General features: G+C 40.3%; 1 protein-coding gene across 1 annotated transcript; it reads right to left on the reverse strand.

The window, feature by feature from the left end:
• Positions 1-1,502: 1,502 nt before the first annotated feature.
• On the reverse strand, positions 1,503-24,995 carry GTF2B (general transcription factor IIB). The gene is made up of 7 exons (XM_075156227.1): positions 24,832-24,995; positions 22,015-22,121; positions 11,629-11,762; positions 4,792-4,938; positions 4,526-4,655; positions 3,637-3,918; positions 1,503-1,998 (listed from the first exon to the last, which is right to left on the reverse strand). Exons 1-7 carry the CDS (start codon positions 24,846-24,848, stop codon positions 1,865-1,867), a joined length of 951 nt encoding a protein of 316 aa, XP_075012328.1. The 5' UTR covers positions 24,849-24,995; the 3' UTR covers positions 1,503-1,864.
• Positions 24,996-26,353: the final 1,358 nt, after the last annotated feature.

Consider the following 26,353-nt stretch of genomic DNA (forward strand, 5'->3'; position numbering starts at 1 on the left):
TGCCTCCATCTGCTGCACCCCAGAGCTTTGCACAGTTGCATTTAAATTTCAGTCCAGACAGTTTCTGCTGTAGGTAACAATTTCAACTGCAAACACTCACCATTCGCATGTCAAGTGCTCATGCATAATGCCTGAAAGCATTTAGAATACAAGCATTATTATAAATACAAGTTTCAGACATTTTTATCCTGCATGTAGTAGATGTAACGTACTGATCTACGCTGGAAAGTACACTCACAGTAAAAGAGCCTTCACCTTTGCATTTCCGAACGGTAACAGTACATTAAAGGTCAGGCCCTGCCTATTCAAAGCATCACGCCTTCTCCCACAGAAGAGGTAGGCAGAGTAGCTCAGAGCAAGACAGGGAAAGTCCAGGTAAACACAAATTGTTGCAACAAAGTTTAAGGAAATAACATTAGACATTAGAATACAATCCCTCCACACTACCAAGAACACCACCTTTAACATCTGCACCAGAATTTTTCATAACTGCAACCAACAGCTTCAGTGCTGTAACAGAACTGTACAGCCTTTGTTACTTGTTTACAGAAAAAAATGTTGAGCTGCCACATTTCAATAGTCTCGACTGGCAGAAGAGGATTAAAACTAAAGCAGCAAGAAAACAGTGAGGGCTATTGACAATTAGTGCTATTAGCACTGGACACACAGCCTTCCCTCTGGATGGCTTGGGACCAGATGTGTAGCAAGCTGACCCCTCAGCTGTTCGTTTTGGTAATGAAAGTGAATTTGCACCTGTGATACAAAATTAACTCGGGAACCAGAAGACTCCCAGTTAAGTACATTTGTTGCTTTGCACACAGAGGGACACTGTCAGGAGGCAACTAGTTTTCAAAGCTGTCCGTTTGGGGAGGGCTGAATAACTTCTGCCTTCACTCCTCAGCACCTGGTGCATCGTTTCAAACAAGCAAGTGCTCACTTAGAACGTAACAGTGCCAAAAGCTTAACCACTGGCCAGCCAGACAGCAGGGTGCACTGACAGGTCAGAACATTTAACAGAAACTTTTACTAGAAATATTTTTCACCTTCCTTTATACAGTACCAAGCATCACAAAGTTGTCAGGAATCCAATTAAAGTAAGAGTCCTTATGTTTCCCTATAGCTGCTTTGTCATTATGTCAAGTTCACAGAAGCAAAGCAGAGAGACATCAGTGAAAATTAGGGGGACTGTGCCAAGGCTGTGACTAATCCTTTCACAACAAATTTGGAAATCTTCAGCAGCTGTTGTGCAAATATTCAAACCACTTTTCAGCAACTGCTTGCATTCTGGGTTACGTCACCCACACTCTACTGCACAGCTAACTACAAATACTAAAGCCACACTAGAGATTAAAAATTATCAAGAAAGCGAGATTTTAAGCAGCCTTGTGGCCAAGTCCATAAGTATGAAGCTAACTCTACCATTCTATGGACTGCATTCCAGTTCTCAGCATATGGAACAGTATGTGCGTGTCAAGTTGCAGTCATATTCACAAGATGGTAAGTGTTTTTGGAAAACAGTTTATTTGGGAATTACATAATATTTTAAATTTTCCAAAATACATCTTACTAGATCCCTACAAAAGAAATCTAAATAATTACAACAATATGAAATTAAGTTTGTTGCAACAGTCATTAAATATTTACTTCCACTAATATATACATACAAAATGCCACACAATGAGCTTGTTTACCCTTGGAATGTGTGCTGCGTTCCAGCAATTACGCTCCATCTCCATATCCTCCAGTTCCACAACATGAAGACTCAATATTAACACTTTGTACATCCTTTATTATAGGCAAAAATCAGAAGTTTGTTGTTGTTGGGGTTTTTTTTAATAGAAATTAAAAGTAACCCTCTGCAATTTCACAGCTGTGGTAGTTTGTCTACTGGGGTATCAAACTTGAAGTCTGCTGGGAAGAGATCTGGAGCTCGAGGATAGATCAGCCTGTACGATTGTCTAATCGTAACATCAGCCACACCAGCAATATCACCAATTTCTAAGATAAAAAGCAGATAAGTGATTAGTTTTCACTTTTGCCATTGGTACTGAAGAAACCAGCAAGCATAATTTATGAAGAAGTGCTATACACTTAGCCTAATTCGTAACTCTCCCAAAAGCCTGGTAAAAATGGTTTTAACCACAGTGACTAATATTTTGCATACATAAGTGTCTTCTCACGTGCCATAATTCAACTTATGCTATCAGTCTTGCAATAGTATGTTTCAAATCGGCACAGGGCCAAGAATGCAAAAGTCATTAGAAACATCTAATGCAAAGTCTACATGTGCTCAGCAATATTCTAATAAATCGTCATCAACATCAGGATCTTCATTTTTGCACTTTAATTAAATATAAGCAAAAACAGCAAAAAACTTAGGCATAGACAAAAAGCGATACCTTCAGCTAAACATGAAATACAGTTACCTTAAGATGCACAGATAAATAAGTCAGAGGCACAGAGCGCTGTTTAACGAGCAAAGGAAACACTTTTTTGAGATGCACAGAAACTTAAATTTATTCAAGATTTAACCAAGTTTGGAATTTAAACCTTGAAATGCATGAAAGCCTTCAGCATTGTCTGAGAACACCAAAGGAGTATGGAGTCATGTCTGTATCCATGGCAGGCAGCTGTATTTTGTTTTAACGATCACTCTTAAGAGACATAATCCAATAGCTCAAGGCGAGCAAGGATGAAGGCACCGTACTGCTTGGGCTCCAGATCACTCACATGCCCAGGAAACTGCCAACATGATAAAAGCTCCAGGGACAGAATAAGCAGTGATTAATGCAGAACAAAGCACCACAACCTGACAGATAAAGGCTATTCTTTCCCTAAAAGCAGCTCTCCACTAAGAAATTGCTAGATTTTTAACATTTCTGATCTGAACTGGACTAGACATCAATGGAGCTTCCACAGCCAGCTACCAGCAATTTGATCCATTTGTCACACCAAATTCTAACGGCCGCAGCCTTAGCTCCCTTCCTTCTCCATGTGCTGCCCCCACATAGGCCTATTCCCTTGAGCCCGGAGGCTGATCCATGCTGCTCTGGAGCTCAAGAACAGCCCCAAGCTCTTTACTGGCTTCCTAAGAGCTACCCTACCAGAAGAGAATAACGCCAAAGGTGATCTACGGCCCAGCCTTCTGTCCCACCACTCTCAATCTTCATCACAGGCTCGCAAGAAGTCAAGGAACATGTACGAATTTAGGTGACCCCCTGGCTGCTAGAATGATTAAAGACTCAATGTAATCTAAAGCCATAATGCTACCTGTGACTGCCCGCAGGTTTGCATTTGGAGTATTTTAGAGCAGCAGAATGTACACATGCAAATATTAGCATGCGTAAAGTTAAAATTATGCTCATTTGAATGCGCTGGTCTACTGCACTCAGGAATCCAACTCCGAGTGCCAGAAGAAAGTGAACTCAGTTTACATTGAGCACAGCCAATTACTCAGTTTTCATTTGGGGGAGTGGGAGATCCTGGTTTGGTCCTTGCTGTATGCAGTCAGAATGGCAGCTTATCACTACTTGCACAGACCTCATCGAAGTTTTACAATAACACTGAATTCTCTTCCAAGCAGCAAGACACGGGGAAGGGGAAAAAAAAAAAAGAAAAAAAAAAGTTAAGTTTTACCTTTTTGTGTCCTTTTCTCTGCAGAAGCTTGTGATGCCATGTAAATAGCTGCAGCTGCTACAGAGATAGGGCTTCTCCCAGGAACCAAATCTAATTCCACAGCTTTACGGGCAATATGTGTTGCTGCCATCTGTACTTGTTTGGGAAGACCCAGATTGGAACAGAATCTTGACATGAAGTCTCCAGTTGTAATGAGATCAACACTGGTTTCGAGGGCTTTCAAAATAAGTTTAAAACAGCGGCCTATTTCCTTCTTCGAAATCCTGGACACTGCACATATTTCTAAACAGAGTAAAAATTAAACTTTAGGCTTGACAGCATTTACTCCCCCAAAATAATCAAATTTGATTCTCAATATATTAAGACCCACAAAGAAGGCAAATGTCATGAAGACCACTATCAGTAAATAAGCTTTGCGCATGTGTGAAACTTCCAAATCACTTCAGTCACTGCACATTTTTTGTAAGGAGCTAATTAATACATCTGCTTAGTAAAGGAAATTTGGTACTCTGCCAAAAAAAGTTGTATCCCTGTCAGGGAAAAGTTGCACATATTTACTGCAGAACTGTTGGTTCAAACTCAGTTACAACAGTCCCCATCATCCTCCGATCAAAGCAATACCTTTTAAGTTTCACCAACACTCAGAATGTCTTTCAAACGCTGTATTTTTTTAATGCATTATGACCAAAAATCCCATGCCTGAGAGCCTACTCCCTTCACGAATGGAACAACTTTCCAGACCCCCTCCTACCCTCCCCCACAAAGGTGAGCTGTAGCTGAGAACAACCAATTCAGCAAAGTCCAGGAATGAGAAAACCAACCTCGTACAGTGACACTAACTAGACCTTTACTTCATAGCAAAATTGAATGTGTATCACTGAAAACTTACCTTTAAATGTTCTTGGAACACCCTCTTGCCTACAGGCTATGTACAGACAAGCAGAAGCAATAGCATCATTACTCCTTCCCTTCAGGCTCTTTTGCTCATACACTTGCTTGAATAAATTATTTGTTCGATCCTTCAAAGAAAGAAGACTAAATTTAATTAACTCTAGGCCATTTAATTAGCAGCAATATCAAAAATTCATGTGCTCATTATATTATGCTAACTAAGTCAATGCCAGAACAATTTAGGAAAGGGAGACATGAACTTACAACTATATTTCTAGGGAGGTTGATTCTGTCTGCCATGTTCGTAATTTCTTTAAAAGCATTCATCATTGCACGATCAGAGCTGCTCATAGTTCTGCGATTTTGGTACTTTGAATTCCCAAATTCATCAAAACTTGCTGCTCCTGTGCCCTGAAAAGAAAAATGTTTATTGTCTATAAAACACAAGCAACTTCCTCCTCATTTCAAGAGCAAACATCTTCCAGCTTTATACATCTTAATTCAAGGCGTTCAGTTCGAACAGTTGTGCAAATAAACATCACTGAAGTAAATCATACAATCGAGCATTGTTCCAAACATCAGGTTCCACACTTTGCACAAGTCTCAAATCGTGAATTGATTTTCAAGGACCACAGATTATGCAGGGATTTTTCTTTCCTAATGTAACAATAGTTTAAAGAATAAAATGGATAATATGTAGCCAATGTGTATGTCTCAATACTCCCACCAATGCTGAGGTCCAAGATTAGATTTTATGCAACCTGAATGTCATTTGGGCTGCATCTGCACTGTGGCAGACTGGCAAGTCAGAAAAACAAAATTTTATGGCCAACTGGAGACCAGTTGTTACAATGATAACTCAAGTAGGAAAATGAAAGCAAGGACAAAGAGAACATCCAAACCAATGACCTACTCAAAACCAAGTTGATACTGTGCCTGCTAGCAGTTGCAAGCCTTAATCGTGGCAAAATGTAAAAATCCATATATTCTGCCTTTACAGGAAAACCACGGACCTCTTAAAAGAAGAGCTTGAGGTCTTAGGAGAAGTAAGAGCCACCAACTCAACCTGGCAACTTCAAAACAAGCTTCCAACATGCTTTTTTTTGTACCTTACAACTGATAGTACAAATTGCATACTTCTATTAAATATGCAATCAATTTTGCCTAAGTTAGGGAGTCTAAAATGTTTAAGGTCTTCAATTAGCCATCAGCCTGAAACATGTGTTTAACAATTAAATAATGCCATGTCAGATTAGTAATAGCTGATGATGACAACATGGCCTGTGAGTTCAGAAAAGCAATGTCTGTAACTTATATTGTCTACTTATGTGTTTGCTGTCACAGTGTATGGGGCCACGAGTTCTCTCAAGCGGAAAATGCTTCTTCACAACAATTCCGCATCATGAGTAGAAACCTGGAGTCCCTGAATCAGCAAGCATTTATTCCTTGCTGGCACCTTCAAACAATTTAGCTGGGCAGGGGCATCCAGCTTTCATTGCAGATCCAACTTTCACTGCAGACAGATTTGCTCATTAAAACAAGCTGATATGGTGGCCGTTGCAGACTACTACACTGTTCTGTTTTGCCAAAACCAGTAAGCATAAAGCAGATCTTGGTCTATGACTGACTGCCAGCCTGGCTATTCACATGCAGCACTTGCACACAGAGTCCTCAGGCTGAAGACTCAGCGATGTATCAGGATGCCCAGATGGCACAAAACGTGGCCAGGACACAGTCAACAAAGGGCAGACCACTCCCTGGCACCACCTTGTTCCTCTGAGCTGCCCAGATGGAGTCAGAGCTTGTTTCTTCTTTCCTGATCCATGTTCTTGGGAATTGCCCTCCTATTTTAAAATAGCCTCTAATTCTATAATCTCTCCCTGGTGCACATCTGCATTTAATACATGTTCTTTGGCTGACGCTAATAACGCTCACTCTTGACCGTTCGCTTACACCGTTCCACTTCCCTACACCCAAGGACTCCAGTTACACCCCATTTCTGATGAGCTCAGTGGATACCTCTACTGTTGAGACCCATATCTGTAGTGCACACACACTTTGATACTCTGGCACAGAACCCTCCCTCACAAGTTTCCCTAGCCCCTTGAATAGGCCCTCTATGACAGATGCTAGATTCCAAGATCATTCTTGGATTTTTTCTACTTTTTCTACCATCCTTTCAGATGAAAGAACCAGATTAAATGATCCTGGCACCAACACAGCAGAGGGCTGCTCCAAAGGCAATCCTACTTCCTTAACTGGATGAACACCTCCAACTCTCCAAAGGTTCCCAGTAAGGTTTAAAGGTAAACAAAGAGCAAGAATCAAGCACAACAAACTTCAGGCCACAAAGAGCATTACAAACATCTGCAACGCTAGACCTTCCTTTCAGAAATTATGCCAGAACAACTTCCCTTGGCCCAAAACATACACAAGTCTCAGGTCAAAAGGCTCCTTCCTGGCCATCACTCATACCCCCATTCCCTGCAATGCACTACAACATTCGTGTGCATCATGGCCTCCTAGACTGGCGCTATGCACAAATGCTTACAGGAACTGCATGTGCTCAAAATCTTGTAGATGCCAGAAGAGTGACCACAGATAAAGGCCTATCAACCCTCACAGCAAGTCCCCAGTCCTTGTCTATTCGGGCTTCATGCCAGACAGTCCTTTACCAGGTAACACTGCTCTGTCCTGGGGCCATCAAGTATTCCCCTTCACCACAGGGATTGTTCCCTGGTCCACTATGCAGCACCTAAGAGATTATTTTTTTTTTTGTGTAGTGGTTCTCCTTAAACTCTCATTTTTTACTTTCTTGCTGGTACTTATGGCTACCTTTTCCTTTGAACATTTGCTTATGTGTATTGAAACTACCAATGCAGCTATAGGCAAGTACTGTTAGCCAAAGGATTTTACCCTGTCGGTATGAGCACTCCCCAAGAGCCATACCCAATATACAGCTCACAACTATAAAAGGGTTGGAAAATACTCTTCCATCTCAACCGCTTAAATAAACCACAGCAATTCTCCCTGCATTTGCTATTTAAATGCAACATCTACTTTCCTTCTGGAGCTTTCAATTGAGGGACAATGCTTTGTTGGCTTCAGCCCCTGACAACCATGTTAGGAGTCCTTTTCCCTTCATGGAAAAACCAGAAGCCATACAGTTTAAACTGACATCAAACAGACTTTAAGAATGCGTGTTTTACTGTTGTGGCCTTTATGAGACATCTACTCATCTCTTTCCCATCTCAGCTGGAAAGGTAACTATCAAAGTTCCACCTGTTTGGCTTTCAAGCAGAGCAGGAACCTCATGGATACAATCCTGGAAACAGCCTCAAAGATAGCTACAGTCCAGTACACAGTAGTAATCTCTGAAGGGGCTCAATGGAGGTTAGGCTTACAGTGCTGGCAGCCAACAGCTTTGTACCCCAGTATATCCCCTTTAGCAGCAGAAAGTAGAAGCATCACCAACATCATCCACATCATTGACCTGAGGTTATCCACAGCACCAAGGAATGCCCCCAGATCTGGCAGTCTTCTTGCCCAGTACAACCAGCTTATTATACAGTTTGATGGATCCTTTCTTCTTTTTCAATCATCACAGTCCTTGGTATCTTGCCACTGCTTATCAATATAGCACTTCTAGATCCAGGCCATGCAGTCTGACAACAGCCATCTTCCTTTCAGAGGCATCTGACCACAGGATAGGAATTCTATACCAAGAGATTGCATTAGTTTCTTGTTCAACCAACCTAAATTCTCTTGTAGTTGCAGTCATTAAACAAGGAATAGATTAATTACAAAGGCTGACAAAAAACAACTTCTTCCACAAGATAGGTAGCAAAACTTCAAGTTTTCTTTTAGATTCAGAGAAAAGAGTTCTTTATATCAAGGCAGATCTAGAAGCTATTTGTTCAGTTATTTTTCTTGAATTTTATATGAGGATTTTAGAAATAACATTCTGGCAATCAAGTCACAACTAATGCCAGACTTGACCACGTCCCCAATTGATCTGCATTGTCATCAGATCAACTGCACTACACAGTATCTGCTTTCAGAGAGATACAGTTCTGTGCCAATATCCTAAAGATCTGCCTGAAGAAAGCAAACCACTTCCACCACAGCCAACTATGCTATTCATCCTCCTCTTCACAGACAAATTAATCTTTCTTCCAACGCAGGCCGTTGCTGCCTCAAACAGATGGGTCCCTTAAGTACTAAAACCAATTAGGAACTAATCCCTCTGCACAGGCAAAGCAGCCTCTCTTTTGCTGCTAGCAGATACAGACCACATACCCCCAGCAGAAAGAAAGAAGTTCCAAACCAGCACCTCCAGGTTTCAAAGAGGAAGGAGTGACAAACCATTCTGTGAAGCAGAACTGGCCCCCTTCCTTTACTGTTTCAAAGCAACAGCCAGTCACCAGAACTTTACCGTTGTAACTGCCAAGTGGTTCGGAGTCCACTTCCACCTACATTCCCAGGAGTTTACAATAGATCTCTAATATGACGTGCCATGAGAATTATTAGTGTCCTTCTCTTCTGAATTTTCCACAACACAGGTTGTGTTTTGGGGTGCTTTTTTTGGGAGGGGGAGTGTTTTTTTGTTTTAAAGGTTGTATTATCTGCAGCTCTACCTCAAGCAGAAAGGAATACCTCTGTTCCCTGCTCCACGCGAAAGGCTAAAGCAATCTCTGGCACACAAATCGGGGGTCCACTCCAGGCCATTCTAAGAACTGTTGTTAACTGAGAGAATACAATCTTACCCTGCTTCATTCTCTGGAATTCACGAAGGCTGTTCTGTACTCTGTCGGCTACTACTTATCTTCCTCATGATTACACCAATTTCACTCTTGTTCAACCACTGTGCATATCTAGGTCAATCCTCATTCCAGCCTACTGCTGGCAGGGACTTCAGAAGACTGCTTGAGAAACGTACTACTTCCTTGGTTTAGTTATTTTTGCTGCAAAATTCATCCCCTTTCTGCACTGATAGGAAATTTCTCCAACATCTTCTGATATAAGCCATTCTCCTCCTTCCAAATGACTGAGGAAAAATGCAGCTCCTGATACGGAGTTCACATCAATGAGCTGACATCCCAGAGCCCCTGCTCACTGGCAAGATAAACACAGCAACTCTTGTACAGAACTCATCCTGGTTTGTCAAAGAGATTCCCAATTTCCTGTAGAAAATAACGTGTCTCTTCTGTGATTTCTCCCCATGCAAATAAAACATCCACAGCAGGACAGACCACACCCTCTACATTCTCCAACATGATTCTGGCAGTTCCAGTACTTGGACATTTTCACTCACACTTCATTTCATTTCACTCACAGTTCAGTTCACTTCACAGTACTTTTTTTATGACAGGTTAAATGATAGGTCATGCCACACTGACATTCCCGCACCTTGTCTTCACTGAATGGCACTCTTTTCTACAGCAGGTTTTCTACAGCAAGCCTATTCTGGGATGTTCTGGTTAACAGCAAAACTGGTTCATTAGATGAACGTCCATCTCTGAAAATTTTTAGTTTTCATTGAAAAACAAACTTTTCACAGACGTTTCTTTATGTCTTTAATTCTCTCACTGAGGCTGCTATCCCTCTTATTCTAAATGAGGACCCGAACCTCCAGAGAGAAGAGGGTTAACAGCACTGTTCACCCAGATACAAATTCTATCTTTAGCTGAAATACCTTTTGTCTTTTCTAACATGGAGTTTCTAGAAGAGCTCAGAAGGTCATCCTACCTACTGAATCAAACTGAGCTCCAGAAACAAACCCTGTACTTACGCAGTCCCGAAACGAGACCACAGTGTGAACCTGGAACAAACAGTCCATTTCTCCATCAGTCTATAAAGGTGTATTTCTGATGTTTACCATAGCTGACCAAATCAGTAATAGAAATCCAAGCCCTGAGAACTACAGTATTTCTGGACCTATACAGGTGACATTAAAACTCCAGTGAGTTCTATAGCATTGCTTCACAGAGCTACTTAGTGATACCAACTTTTTTAATGGAGCAGTGCAGAAATTTTTTTGCCTGAACAGATTCCAAAAGCCACCATAAGGCATCCTAAAATCTGGTGGGCAGCAATGCTTGGAGTTGTCCAAAACACAAACATCTACTTGGACAATCCTTTGAACTGAAGTCTTTTTTTTTTCCACCAATGGTGAAAGATTAGCTGTCCATATCAGTATTGACTAGTCGACTTCATCTCTTTGAAGAATTCTTGATTGAGAAGTATGGTGCACACTCCTCTATACATATCCCTACATATTCAGGTATGTCTACATCTTCATCCTAGCAACATCACTGGAACAAAAACTTCTGAGAAATCCTGGTGCGCATGGAACAACAACACACAAAGCAGCAATACATTTTTTAATAGTTATTTATCAGCAACTGGACCACCTTTCTTGAATGAAACATTCAAGATTCACAAAAATCAATTTGGATCTTGCAATACAACAATGAAAACTTACCTGGGTCACTACTTCATATTAAAGAGAGTGGATTTGCGCTATTATCTTGCTTGCTCTCTCATGGGAAACAGCAGGATATGGCCGTACCACTAAATTTCAACTCAAATATACATTGAATACTTTCTTCTGGAGCGCTCACACCATGAAAGAATTCTACATTCAGTGCTTTAACATTAACTGGAAGAACATGTATAACATGCACGTAGATCTCCAGGTCTCCAATATGAATCTGATACAGATTTTATCACAAAAAATGATAGTTCAAGTTGGGCAGTACTAGCTATTGAGACCTCAAAACTATGTATCTGTTATTTCAGAATCATCTCAAATACACGTTCTAAGCCAAAGTGTTTCTTTATAGATTGCAATATCAGCTTTTTTATTTATAACAGCATACCAAAGAGTGGCAAGTCACCCCACAGCACTGCAAACTCTTCTTTTGTTGAAGAGGTCAGCCCTTTCCTGCCACATTTTACATACCATTGAAATGTAAGAGTTCAGTTTAGACAAAATCTCTTTGTAAATACATTCTCTGAATAGTTTCCCTATAGACATACAAACATGTACTCGACATAAAAATGCTCAAACTTTGTAATATTTAGTATTTTAAGCGTTACCTTGCCAATCATTGTACTCAAGTCGCCATCGCTCAACAAAGGATTCTGGGTATCCCCAACTCGAGATGGATCTTTTGTTGCTTTGTCATTGCTGAAAGTTCTCCACTCTGACCCTACGTCTATGACCCGGTCACCTGAGTTCACAGAAAGCAATAGTCTGCGTTAATGTAACATTTTGAAAAATTTCATGAAACATTAAGTTACACATCTGAGCTCTCCATCATAAGAAGGCAGTCTGTCGGCATTCCCAAACAGAACAGTAACTTGCAGGACAATGTACCAAAATGTTTGGGATTTACAAGTTAAGTTGAAGTCAGGGGGTGTGGGGTGCAGGGGGGAAGCAATTAGAGCTGCACAGAAAACATAAATAACTACATAACTAGAGAAATGCATCCAGAACACAAACAGTTACAGTTATCAAGAGTTACAGTTATCCTTAAAGAGTATCATGGGATCTTCAATACACAAAAGGAATGAAGACCTTGATTTTAAGGTGGAGGTCATGGCTGCCTACGGATATTCTCGGTGCTTAGACAAATGAGTAAGTTACTGTAACTTAACAAGTTCTCTCACATTTGCCATGTGTTCAAAGTGCACATGTGAATTATCTATCATGCACAATCTCATTAAGCTGTAGTAAATCACTCCTGTGCACGAGCTCCAGGTCCTTGGTTACTCTGAAATATACCACCTTCTAACCCACCATAACAGCATTTGGCAGCTCAGTTCTTGTTCTTCAAGGGAGGTCTGACCCTGCCCAGCTCCACTTCATTTATGATGCTTGACAGTATCAACACACAATTATACACACACACAACTATTTCTTCTTAAACTTAATCTACCCTGTTATACCTGGAAAAGTTTAAATACAGATTCAGAGTAAGCAGAAGAAGCACTAAACCCACATTCTCTGAATGAAAAAATTTTCCTTGCAGTCCTCTATTCATCTCACATTCATCTAAACCTTTCCTACAGCAACATTTCAGATTGAGAAATAACTCTAACATTCTGATGCAGGCAAAAGCCCTACAGTAATCACAATGATACAATCTTTAAAAAAAAACAACCACAAACAAAAACCAAACAAACAAAACAAATACAAAAAACACCCAACCAAAAAAAAACCACCCAACCAAAAAAACCCCAACCAAACAAAAAAAAAACCCACCACCAAAAAACACCCCACACCTCCCACTGTTTGCAGTACAGTTCATTCTATTCACAAGTCTGGTAAAAGCTGCATCTCAAAGGTGTTGCCTCCAGAGCAATACTACAGGATTTTTAAAAATACATGTACAGAAAAGCACAAAAAGAACACTTTTCTTAGTGTTTTGCAGTAAAGCAGATTACAGCTCTGTGTAGGGTATCAGAAGAACCATCAATGTAATTGTCACCCTGCTTTGCTAAACCTGAGGAAAAAAATCACTACATTTGTCATGTTTAAGTGTGTTGTGAAAGAAATGTCTGCAAAAAATAAGTAGCATTGACTGCAAGAAAAATTTCCGGTCTGGAAGTGTTAGTATGAAACCACAGCGGCTGATCTAACATGGTGAAAACATAAGCAGACAGACAAAAGCACTCTGCAAACAATAGTAATACAAGATATGAAGCTGGAGAAAATACAGGAGCAATGGACAGAGTGGTGCAACTGCTCAATTACTTGGGATGAGGGGATCTATTCTGAATGAGGAACTTCATTCTTAACTTAAAATTATGCAAGGAATGTGCTTGAAATTGAAAGCTGTGAATGAACCATAAGAAATCACCAGAACCAAAAAGAATAAATTTAGGTTAGAGGTGTTCTCATCAATATTTGCCAGACATGCTCACAGCTACGTTCCACCTTTATTTACTGCTCTAATGAAAACAAAGAGGGGGAGAAAAAAAATCATCAAAAACTAGAAGGTTAAGAGTACAGCAGAGTAAAAGAAGCACAGATCCATTTTTTCTGCTATAAAGGTCTCCCCCGGCTTTCAAGCTTAAATTAGCAGACAGCGTGCTCCTCTAGCTCCTGAACTCTCTGTAAATATTTGATTCAGTAATGCTCCTTCTATGGCCTAGCAGTAACATAACTTTAAGACAATCCCCCAATACTGTTTACAGCATCTAAAAAAAGCAAAATGTACTTAAAATTCTGGCATGGTATAAATAGAACACTGAGTACAGGGCAATGATGTAATATTTTTTCCACACAAGTGGGAATGACCTAAATGACTCACTCGGGGATCTGCCTCTTGTGAGTTATGAACCATTCCTGCTCTAACAAGAAAGTGTTATATCACTGTCTGCTTTGGCAAACATATTACAGAGGATTGAGACTACTATTTCAGAGTGAGAAAAGATTAAGTAGAACAAATCACTGAATATAAAGCATTTGTGTAACTAAGATGCAGTATGCAAATATCTTTACTTTGCCAAGAAATCTGGTATTGCAGAAAAGAAGTTTCTCTGTATACTCTCAGTGTCTTACTTAAAATATACAGAGGTCCTAGAAGTGCATTCCACCTTTCAAAGGGCTTCTATAAAAGTGTGATACAAGCTAGAAATATGATCAAAAATGGAACAAATAGGCCAAAAGGTTTCCATAGATGGAAAATATACTCAGCTACAAGCAGCTAATTATTACACACACAAAAAAAAAAACCATAAAACACACTTTGGAACTGTGATATTAGTACAGATGCAATTAAGCCCCATGCTAAGTGATCGAAACAAAACCTTAAAATACTAAAGTCAGTCTTACAAAAAGCAGTGTAAGGAATCAGCCTTGAAGACTAGTCCAGAGTTAACAGTTCAAGTCCTAAACTGAATTTGCGGGGTCATATGCTACTGATTGGCTTTGCTGAAGCACCTGGAAAATGGATCTGACAGTCAGACATCAGAGTAAAAAAAACTCCCAATAAATACCTTATAAAATCGTCTCTGCTTTCTCACATCATTATTACATTGGTCTTGGCAACGGTACCGAGCTGCGATAAGTACAGGAGTGGCTGCATATTCCTTTCACTACTTCATTTTGAACAAAAATAAGCTTCACTAGATATGGTTACATTAGACACTCCTTTATTTAATTTTCATCAGATGAGTTCATCTCCTCAGCTTCCTCCTCTGAAGTACATGCAAAAAACGCAGTTTACAGGACCAAATCTTTGTGGAACCCATCTCCAGACTGATATCCTGAAGCATCTTTCTGAACATATGAGTTTTTCTCCACTGCCCCATTTCATTTCATAAACCATTCTGCCAGTATTCAGTTACTCCTTAAAATACGGTCTAATAGACAAACACACAGGCTCTAGTGGAAATACACACTGCAAACTTCAGGTTACCCACCATCTGAAAAGCTCATTTAGTAAAATGCAGAACTGTTATTCAGAACGGAAAACCTCAGACCAAGGTTACTTTTCTTCACAACTGCCAAATGCAAAGAGCATGCGCTACAGAAATGCAAGAGTAAACTCAGGTCAGTATCAAAAACTAAAATATCATTTTGAAGAGTTTTTAAAAATTAGCTTAAAACATCTACACATCACAAAATATGTGTTTACTGCCCCCCTAAAAATAGAAAGTGATTTCTCAAAGGAAAATACTTTCATTCAACAAGCTCTGAATTTGCAATTACATATTCATAGAGAAATAATACCAGCTATTTTAATGTTGCACTCCACTTGCAGTAACTCATAATACACACGTATTTTATCCTCTTTTTGCATTTTGTATTACCTGTTATATGAAGACAATATAGCTGCAAATTGAAGATGTTCAATCAAAACAAGAAATAGGATGAAATTCAAGCCTCAAGTAATGTTATCTTCCATATCCAGTCTTGAAACAGTTCTGAGAAGGTATGTTCTTAAGTCTTTTTCAGAGCAGCTCTAATGTTAGCTCTACATTGCATCAAGTTCTATGTATTATTAACTAATATTTTAATCTTAACATGAATATGGTATTAAAGTTTATTTGCACTTTAAAGTACCAAAATACCTATTGTTTCTACAGAATGTTTCACTCTTATGGTTAGTTAAGGAATCTGCTGCCATCTAGTGAGCACATATATTATACTTTTAATTAAAAGCATTTTACAACACCAAATTAAAAAAAAAAAAAAACACACACGTAGAATTACAATTAATTTCAGTCAACTCCTTATTAACCAGAGTAATGAGGTGCTGAGACAAACTACAATGAAAAACCTAGGTAGCAGGCTACAAGCTGAGGAAAATTGTGAAGACATGTAACTGCACAGAGTCAAGCTGAACTGAGCTTTCTCTTTTCTAGGCTAACAGTCTCAGCTATCAGCCTCTCCTTGTACGGAAGATGCTCCAGTCCCTAAATCACTTTTGCAACCTTCTGCTGGACTTGCTCCAGCAAGTCTCTATCTTTCTGGTACTGAGAAGCCCAGAGTTAGACACAGTATTCCAGATATCTACTCCTCCACATTCTATTTATTAGCTTACGCACTGCTCCATATAGTAGTACTCAACTTTATAGCTTCTAAAATATAAACTCAACTTTTTTTTTTCCAGCTTTAGAACTTCTATTCAAGACCAGATGTATTAAATGTTACCAAAGAATAAACTTTTGGGAAAAAAAACCCACAATTTTACAGACACAGCTTTTTCTACAAAATTTCCAGCCTTTTGTAACAGTAATGTTCTTTGCAAAAAGTTATCTTGTTTTCAATAAATTGCCAACTCCACAAATGCATCATCACCAACAGCAACACCAGCCTATTCACACAACTCAGCTGAAATAACAAACAGAACCAGAACAGGCTTTGAGATGTTAAACAAACAAACAAAAAAAAACACCAACAAAAAAAAAATCCAAAGACAACTTCGACTAGTTTCCAGATATCAACAGCATCATACCAGTACCTATAGGCAACTATAGACTGAAAGAGACAGTGTAGCACTGCAGGCAAATGACTGTTACAAGAACAAAGGCTCAAGCAGCTCCTGCATTTCAAAATGATGACAAATTTAAAAGGACTTCCAGGCTTATTAAGCCATCAACTTGTAATAATTTTGGAGGAAGCAAATTAGAGTAGAAATGTTAAACAATCTGGTGGACAAGTCTGGTCAGTTGAAGTTACACCTCTCCCGGACTTGTGGCCTTTAAAAGACAAACAGCTCAAGCACTAACTAGAAAATTTCCTCCACCCTCCAGGAAATTTCATGCTAAGAGCAGTGTTTATTATAAAGCCTGACAAAAGATGCCAACTTTTGACATCTAAAGTCTAAGTTTCCACTGTTATAAGCATTATTGCTGAAACAGCTAGAACCATCACCCTTGTCTTTAAAGCCAAATTGGGTGAGACTTAAAACACAGACTATTTGAAATGCTGACTGAAAAAGGCTAGCAAATGGCTTTCTTCATATTACAAATTCCCTATGTAAATCAAGCATCCATGAACGCTCATGCAAAAATCAACTATTTAGAATTTCTTTAAGTATTAGCATCCTTTACAACTAGCTTTCCTGTGGATGCAAAGAGTTTTATCTGCAAGGACTAACTTTTATCAGACACTTTTTAGTGCTCTGGACACCAAGTGCAGAAGCAGTAATCAGATAAAGGGTGCTAATACACATCCATATCTAAAGATTTTTGCCTATTTATTTAAATAATACTTTAAATTGAGGCTTCACATTTTAGTTTTAAATGTTGATAATACTCACAGAAAGAAATAACCATGAACATACACCCAAATATGAAAAGATTTTTCACCATTTGGAGGCATAAAGATAACTGCATAACTGCCCTCTACTGGATCCAAGTCAGAAGTACGTAAGCACCTTCACTTACAGGATACTACCAACAGCTGAAAAAAAGGTTTCTTTGGTTTTCAGAAAACAAGCATCTATGTATAGACACAATCAATCTTATCCCTAATGACAGATATCCTGAGTAATGGACTGGCCAGCAGACAGGCAATTGTGAAATCCCTTCCTACTTGTTTATCATATTGTAGAGAAAAAAAAAAATCTGTGATATAGTTAAATCTTATCTATTCTTCATAGACCATACCTGAACCTAAGATGCACCCTTTAGATCCCAAACTTTGCAGAAGCATTAGCCAACCGACAATTCTGGCAGAATTTTATAATAGCCTTACTGCTGAACACAAGTTATTGAACATTTTTCCCCAAAATTCTTTAATTGAACACTCAGGTATACACAGAACACGGAATAAACATTTGAATATAGGTCATAATCTGATTCAAAGTTTTAACAAGATGATATGTGTCCAAGGATTCTCATCAGCTGAAGAGAGACTTCTGCTTTTTTATTTAAGAAGGCTATCCAAAAAGACTCCATACAAGAGCACTGTTCTTCCCTAAGCCATACCTGCCTACTGAAGCAGGCAGAGCTAACCAGTTGGAGAAAATCACTTACTAAATGCTGAAAATAAACTCCTTACTGCTCCAACTCCTGCACGCTAACACAACATTTAATGAAACTATACAGAAGTTTAAGGAGTCTTACATCAGAAAGGTACTCCTACCTAGCAGAGATGCTACACGGCTGTACATGCCACTAGACTCATTCTTACACCCCTCTGAAATTCAGCTGACCACCTTGCTACATCAAGAAAATTCAGTGCTTTGTATTCCACTTCAATTCTGCTTTCTTTAGCCCCTTCTGGCACATCAGCTGACTTCCAGTCTTTTTTACTGCCTAAAAGGTAGTAAGCAAAATATTTACCTGTCAAGAAAGAGGATTTACTAGCCTTGTGTTCTTGAACAAAATGTTTCTCCCCCCACCAAGTCTGTCTGAAGAATGAGATATGGTCAATGTTTTAAATGAACACAGAACTAACTATTTCTCTAAACCCTAAGAACTCTGTTCGTGAATTCTCAAGCCAGCACATGAACACTTACCGTACCACACATCCTAGAATGATTTGAGAAAAGTATGTATAGTAAAATACAAAATAATTACGACAGCAGATAAACTATGACATAGACTTGTAAAGTTTCAGATGCATGTCAATCCAGATTAATATCAAAATTCCATGGTTAATTGCAATTTAGGTCTCTGACTGATTTTCATGCAAAAGGCAATTAGCAGGAGGAAAAGTTAACAAGTTGGAAACAGTTACCATGAAAAGATAGAACACAACTTATCCCAGGAAAGGTAACAGTGAGAAGTCAGATGAGAGTTTTTAGTAGACTGAAGCTATATTTTGAAGCAATAACAAAACAGCCACCAGCTTCAGTCGTACTGACATAACAAGATTTAATTGTTTTAATACTGCACAGTAAAACAGCACAGTTTATTTGGAACAAGTGAAAAATGTTGTGCACAGAAAAAGCAGCATACTGGATTTAACTTAAAATTTCAATCTTATTGAGACACTACGAACACCACCTATGAGTACAAAACAACTTTGATTAAAAAAAAAAATCTTTCTCAAAAATCACTTTACAAAGCAGTATTTCCAATATACAGCTCTGCCTAAGAAATGGAATTCAACTGCTAAAGAGATCAGCTCCTCCTTCTTCTAGCCTCCTGCTCCCCCAAACTTTTCCATTCCTTCACTCTTTCAGCTACAGACCTGATAAATACCAACCTCAGTCATAATACTACTAATACTGTTTTCATCTCATATTCCCAGAAGATTGATTACAAAACCTGAAAGTATCTATGCACCAGCTATTTTATCCTATGACACTCTTCTACATTTATCAAACTCACACTTTTTCCACAAATGTGAAACTTCAATACTTTGCCATAGCAAGCAAGAAAAATATCAAGTGGAAATACACTTAGTTTAGTCAAAGACTCTATGCTCTGATTTTAGCCAAACTGCACTAAAGAAAAAAATAAGTTAAAAAAAAAATTTCAGCAAAGTCACATCACTATGTACTTTACAACAATAAAATAAATGCACAAATTCAGCATTTACCATTCTGCCCCACATATACCAGCAGTGCTCTGCAGACACCAAAATCACAATATTTTTAAATAAACCTGTAATACTTCTTTGGCTACAGAGTCTTTTGGGGTTTTTTTAACTGTTCTAATTGATTCCCTTCAGCAGTAAAGATCTCACTAACTTTCAGCCCACCTTGAAATATATTCTGAGTGGGCCCTATTCACATCAGCTACACATCGTGACCTATGTAAGTCTTAAAACACAAATCCACGACTTTTCTATATAAGAACAGGAAATGAAATCACTACTCTCTTAAGGGGAACATGTATCACGGAATCTGCAACAAATACATAAGTTTTCTCATTTGAAAAGAAAATTGTGTCTTTGACCCTTTAAAACATCCCTACTTCACACACATCTCCAGAAAACAGGCATCAAGAATTGGATCTGTTTTTCTCCTCCTCTAAATCTCCTTACAGATCAGAAGAGAAAATGTTGAATGTTCACGCTTCTGTTTGGTCATGCGCTCTTTAATTATTTATCTTCATCTGATTTAACTGGTTTGCCAAACTAGCTGCTAGATACCCTAAGCAACGAATTGGACATATGCAGGTAAACTAAATCGCTGAAGGAAGGCAAGATAGAATGAGAACAATCAGCACAACGAAAGTAAAATATGAAAGCCTTTTAGTGATAAATCCATAAAAAGGCCTACTTATAAAACACGGCATGCTTAAAGAAAAAACACTTTAAACCCTACCAGTAATGTTGGCTGGAAAGAGGACTAAAACCATTTTAAACATTGAACTCCAGAGAAGTTTGTATTAATATTGTAATGATTCTGCTCATCAAAAATGCTGACAACTTGAACTAAAGAAATCTTCGACACTATTGATTCAGAAGAGACCAGAGAGTAAATCTCTAAAGCAAGAATACTTTGTGACTGGGTAACAGAAGGTACATGAAGTGAGATGTCTGATAAACTCCCAAGTTCCTAAAAATGAAACCTATCAAGCAAAACCCTTCCACCTCCTTCTAAAGCCAACATTATCTTAAAAGTTATGAATTGATCAAGATGAACCAAAGTTTAGAAAAGCCCAACTTCTATGGGAGCCACGCAAAGAGCTGAACATGGACCAAACTATTATTAAGCAATAGCTTAGAAGCCTACTACCATATTTCAATAGGAAATATTGCTGTGGACATTTGAATTTTTAACCAGCAAATTTATTATGATTCATTTATCTTTATCAGAATTTATGCAATTTAAACCAGCCTTTCTTTTAACAAAGAAAGTAACAATCCTCCCCCTAGCCTTTTAAATGGTTTCATAATTTTAAAGGAAACTAGTACTCAAGTTTAAATATTTTAACATTTACTTAAAAAGCTATATGGAAGTTTGCTTTTTGCATGAACAAAAGACACATATTTTAGTCACCTGGCTAAATTAGTACTACTTTTGCTGCAACTTATTAAACCTTTAGCATTACAAAATGCAGTACAAAAATTTTTAATTCAGTGCAAAGTAAGAGCCAAAACAAAATCACCACAGTCTAGGAGAGAGGGATATAAAACCATCTGAAATATTTAGCACCACTGTATGAATCACCTCGACATGCACCCTCAAAACAGAAGATCTTCTTTTGGTCATCCATGTCTAAAAAAATTTAATAAAAATAAATGAGGTTTAAAGAAAGATCGTAACACGAGCATGAAAAGTTCCCCATGCAAAAGAAATAAAGACAGCAAGATGCACAATAAGATACTCATCCTAGAAAAGATCCATGAAAATGAACATGCAGCATGTTCCAGGACAACATGATTCTCTCTCTCTCATTCAAACAAAGACAATGCCTAAAAGGCCTTTCATTTTAAATATTCCATTATACTTAGAAATACACTTTAGCCTGTGGAAGTTGCTGCCACATAAACTGAGTAGAAGAGCTCAGCAAAATTCCAGAGGAAAAAATGGATATTTACTTTGGATAGTATTAAAAAACGTTAGGAGAAGTAATTAACAAAGCCAGGTGCTAGCAAGGATATAAAGAGAAATCCTTCAGGGCAGAAGATAACCTCTAACTAATGGGAAACTGAGGTGTTTTTTTTTTTTTTAATTTTTTTTTTGTAAGCAAGTTCTTTGACAAAGAGCTTTTATTACACTTCTTATACTTTCCTGACTGAAACAACAGTCATGATTAAAGACAGAATAGTGGACTAGACAGCACAATATTCTAATGCAATATTACAATATATTTTAAATTACAACATATTTTAAATTTTCAATCTAAAGAGAGTTTGATTCTTTTCATAATGCAAGAAGTTACCAGAAGACAGACTATTAAAAACAGTAAGGTTTTAGCCAACAGAATGTCACAAAAGAAAACATTTAGGCATCAAGAAAAAGCCTTTTAATACTCGCATTATCATATACCAGTTTTGTGGGAAACAAATCTACATGCACAACTTAAGTTATATGGCAATTCATAAAAATATGAATAGCTACTTACCTACTACTAGCCCACACTCAGAACAAATCATATCACCAGCTCTGTAATCCTCTACTAAAATGGAATCTGGATGATTTGGGCATGTCACTCTCGGAAGTACATCCAAACTAAGAAAAAAAATTAGAAGTGTTAATTACTTTTAATCAAGCAGGCTGCATATCCAAAAGTACAAGAGTTCCTTGCTGAAAAGAACAATTTAATAATACAAAACTTACAGTGATTGGAATGACAGAATATAAACCCAAACACTTGAACTTCACCTTTTATTTAAATGCTGTAACATTACATTTGACAATCAAAACTCCAGGTCACCTTAAATTCCAAATTTTTTGTGATGTATCTTGTATCAAAACCACTTCAAATTAAAACACCAAAAATCTAAACAACGGACTTGATTAAGTGTAGTCTAACTTACAGTCCACCACTAAATGAAGTTCCCCAAGAAGTTAGTGATGATTGCTTCATTCCAAATGAGCATTCTCACTCATTCTAATCAATATTACTTACCAGGTCCCTAATTCAGGCAGTAGTGCACACACAACATATATTTTTAAAAAATAGCTGATTCTATCACTGTTTTATTATTTTCAAGTATTTGAAGAAAAGTCCCATTTTAAATTAAACAAATCATTAATTGTGAGGTCTTAACAAAAAACAATCGGCTCATGAAGAGGATTACGTGACAACTGCTTCTGATAACAGGGATCTGTCTCTTTCACACTCATGCATCTTCAAGAGCTACAGCAGATATAGAAAACTTCCTATAAAGCATTAGCACTATTTAACACAACAGCTTTAGTTAGTGACTAGAGTAATAACCAATTGCTTCTTACCAAATGTTTTAAAAGTAAATACCTCATTAAAGCTACTAGTGGCTGTTCAGCAATTCTGTTAAAACCAATCATTTCAAAATTGGAATAATAAATATTTACAATTGGGGTCCGTATAGTCAACAAAGCCATTTGGCTCGAGCTAAAAAGCAGAGGGTATGGAGGTTGATCACAAGAAATTTGTCACGAGTACCCACCAATCTCAATCTGATTGTGCCAAAAAATAACTATTAATCCTTTCAATTGTAGAAAATATTCTATTAAGAGTTAAATTAATCTGAGTTCCCCCCTTTCCCACTAGTCCATTATTTCAGCCTAATCTGTACATTTCATCTTAATTTTTACTTTTTAGATATTTCTGATGAGTCAAAAGCGCAAAACAAACCCAAACATTTTAACCCAGTGACTGTCAGAAAAATATCTAAGACTTGAAACCCGAATTGAAAATCAACATCACTATTAATATTAAAACCTCCAGAAAGAACATGTACAGACAAGATCTTCAGATGTAAATTATGTTCAAAATACTACATAAAAGCTCTTTAAACTACTTTCCTTCTCACTATTCCCAGCCAGTACCTTCATACGACAAGACAAAACTGTTGACAAAGCATGTGCAATCATCTGACATTTGGCATTACACAAAAGGCTAGTGACACACTAAGCAAAAGGAAAAAAAAAAATCGGAGGCCTGAAAGAATAATAACAGTGTTTTGTTTCAGACTTTACCTTCACAAAACGTTGTAAAAATTAGTCTTCCTATCCCATTTTTAACTCATTTACCTAGACATATATACTGTACCCCTTGTAACATACAGGTTCAATATATTAAGTCAACTACACTGAAAGAAAATGCACGGCACATGTGTAAAGGTCCATCTCAGCAAATAGCTCCCGAGTTGTTATAAGACTACTAGGAAGCACTCCCTAGATCCTAGGACAGGTTTAGCAAGAGTAATAGTCACTCCACAGTCCGCTCCATAGGCCTTCCTTCATTCCTGGCTTGAAATAAAAAAACCTCGATACATCTCCAGGGAAAAAGACTAATTCAGAGCCCGAGACCCGTTTGGCCACGGACTAGTGCCGGTACGGATTTAGGGTGGGAGCCTAAAAGCTGTCTTCAGGACCCGATAACCTGGAGCCAAGCCAGGGAGTAGCCACCTCGGCTCAGAGGCGGTGCTGAGCGTCAGCGGCGGCCGGCCGCACGCTGCCCGGCCCCGGGCCGAGCGGCACCAGGGGCTCCGCGCCCCGGCGCTGCCCGTCCACGGGACACGGAGGAAGGCGCTCGATACCCGCCCGACGGCCTTACGGCGCGCAACACCCCGGACCGAGAGCAACCCTGCCTCCGCTAGAGCCGCGCTCAGCGGCACGAAGATACGGCACAGCCGAGGTACGAGTTTGGCCCTACAGGAAAAAGGGCTCGACCACAAGCGCCGATAATACCGAGATCACAGTAACGAGGGGCCCCGGAACCAAGGCACAAATCGCCACGAAATCCCCCAAAACGCTCACTTCCTCTCGGAGCGCTACCGATTAATAACGACACGAAGAAGCATAGGCGGCGAGCTGCAGCCAGCGCAGCCCCCTCAGCGCTCCCGACCTCCGGCCGCGGGCGGCCCCTCAGAGGCCGCTCGCCCGGGGGCCGCCCGTCCCGGCCCACACGGAGAAGCCCAGGGAGACCCGGCCCCCACAGCCCTCCTTGGCCTCTTGCCACCGCGGGAGCCGCGCACAGGGCGGCCCTGAGACACGGGAAACCGGAGAGGGGGCAGGGGCGCCGCGAACCGAGAGCCGCGCCGAGCCGGGGACACCGGGGCCCGGCAAGCACGGCGATGGCCACCAGTTCCTCTCCGGGCGGCAGCAAGGGGCAACGCGGCCATCTTCTCTCCTGTGCCGCGGACACGGAGAGATGGCGGAGCCCCTCCCGCCTCCTCCCTCACGGCCCTCCTCCGCACGGGCCCCTCCGAGCGCCCAGGCCGGCCTCCCGTACCGGCTCGTGGACGCCATCTTGCTCCCCTCCTGCCGCAGCGCCTGTGTGAAGTCAGGGGGCTGTGCAACATTCCCCCTTATATACCGACAGCGCTGGGCGGGGCCCACCGAGCTCTCGCTACGACTCGCGCGAAGGGACAAACGGACGCGAAGCCGCAGGCGGGTGCGGGCAGGCCCCGCCCTTCCCTTACGGCCTGCGTGTGAGCGGGGCAGTTTGTTTATCGCGTCCCGGCGTTTGTAGCGCGGGCGGGGCCGAGCCCCGCGCGCAGCTGAAGGCCCGGGCCGCCCCGGCCTGCCTACGGGAGGGCCTGGCCGCCCAAGGGGATGCCAGCCTGTGGCCTGGGCCCCCTGGCACCCAGGGCGGCTTGGGGACCGAAGTGTTGTTCTAATAAATGAAACGATGCGGGGTACCTGGGGGCTGTGGGCTCAGCAAGCCCTTGTCACTTAAAATGCCCGCGCTGGGGGAGGCTGAGCTGGAAGCTCGCAGGCAGGAGCAGGAGGAGCACAGCCGTGCCGCCGGCAGACCTCCCTACAGACGCCCCCCGGCCCGCCGGCTCCGCGCCGCGCTGCCGCTGCTGCGCCCACGCAGAGCTGCCCGCGGGTGGGACGTGCCTCCGGTTCAGCTGTTTCTATGCAAACTCCAGCAGTTCGGTGAAATACCGCAGAAAACGAGTTTAAGCAAAACTGTCGGAGTTTGCACAGAAATGTCTGGTGCACAACATGTTCTTGGCTCTGGAACTGAGACCAAGCAGAGACCAATTCCCAGAAAGGGGAAGAAAAGACAAGAGAAGTTTAGTTCCCCCTTGCTGGCATCACCTGCTACAGCTGCTCTGGTTTGCCACTCAGCCGATTCAACCATGAAAAAAACCTGGCCCTTCTGCAGGCCCCGCAGGTGCCGGGCAGCCTGGCTGTGACTCATGGAAGCCCTTGGCAAACAGGCCATGCACAGATGCTCGGCCTGATTCAAGCAGACACACACATGCACACACACAGCTGCTGGTTTGTGTGGGTTTCCCATGTTACCCTACACACCCCTGCATGACCTGATCAGCTCCCCTTCTGTCTCTCCCCCTCGCACCCACCTTGGCAGCAAACGTCAGGCTAAGGAGAAGGAGAAACCCACAAGACCTGCTGCAAAACTAAAGCCCTCCAGCACCAGACTCCAGTCCAGACTCTTAATTCCCCAAGAGATTATCCATATGCAAAATTAGTCTGTATATTGAGCAGCAACAACAGGTTTTCAAGCTCAATCTGTAAAACAGTGGAAAAAAACTTACTCCTTTGGTATGAGGCTCTCCTCACTGCTGAAGAGATGGATGAATAGGACAGGAGGGTCTACAGATTTTGGAAAATGCCATTGCTTCAATGCTTTCAAGTGATCAGTATTGAAGACTCTGAACAGTTGTAAATTGGCTATCTATTAATCAGAAACAAAGGACTGTTCACACCATTTAAGTCCACGTCTCCACTATATAACAAGAATATTTTTCAATTTGCTAGCTCAAAGAAGGAAATTCAGCGGG

Source organism: Calonectris borealis, chromosome 8 (assembly GCF_964195595.1).
Source record: "Calonectris borealis chromosome 8, bCalBor7.hap1.2, whole genome shotgun sequence".
Taxonomy (NCBI): Eukaryota; Metazoa; Chordata; class Aves; order Procellariiformes; family Procellariidae; genus Calonectris; species Calonectris borealis.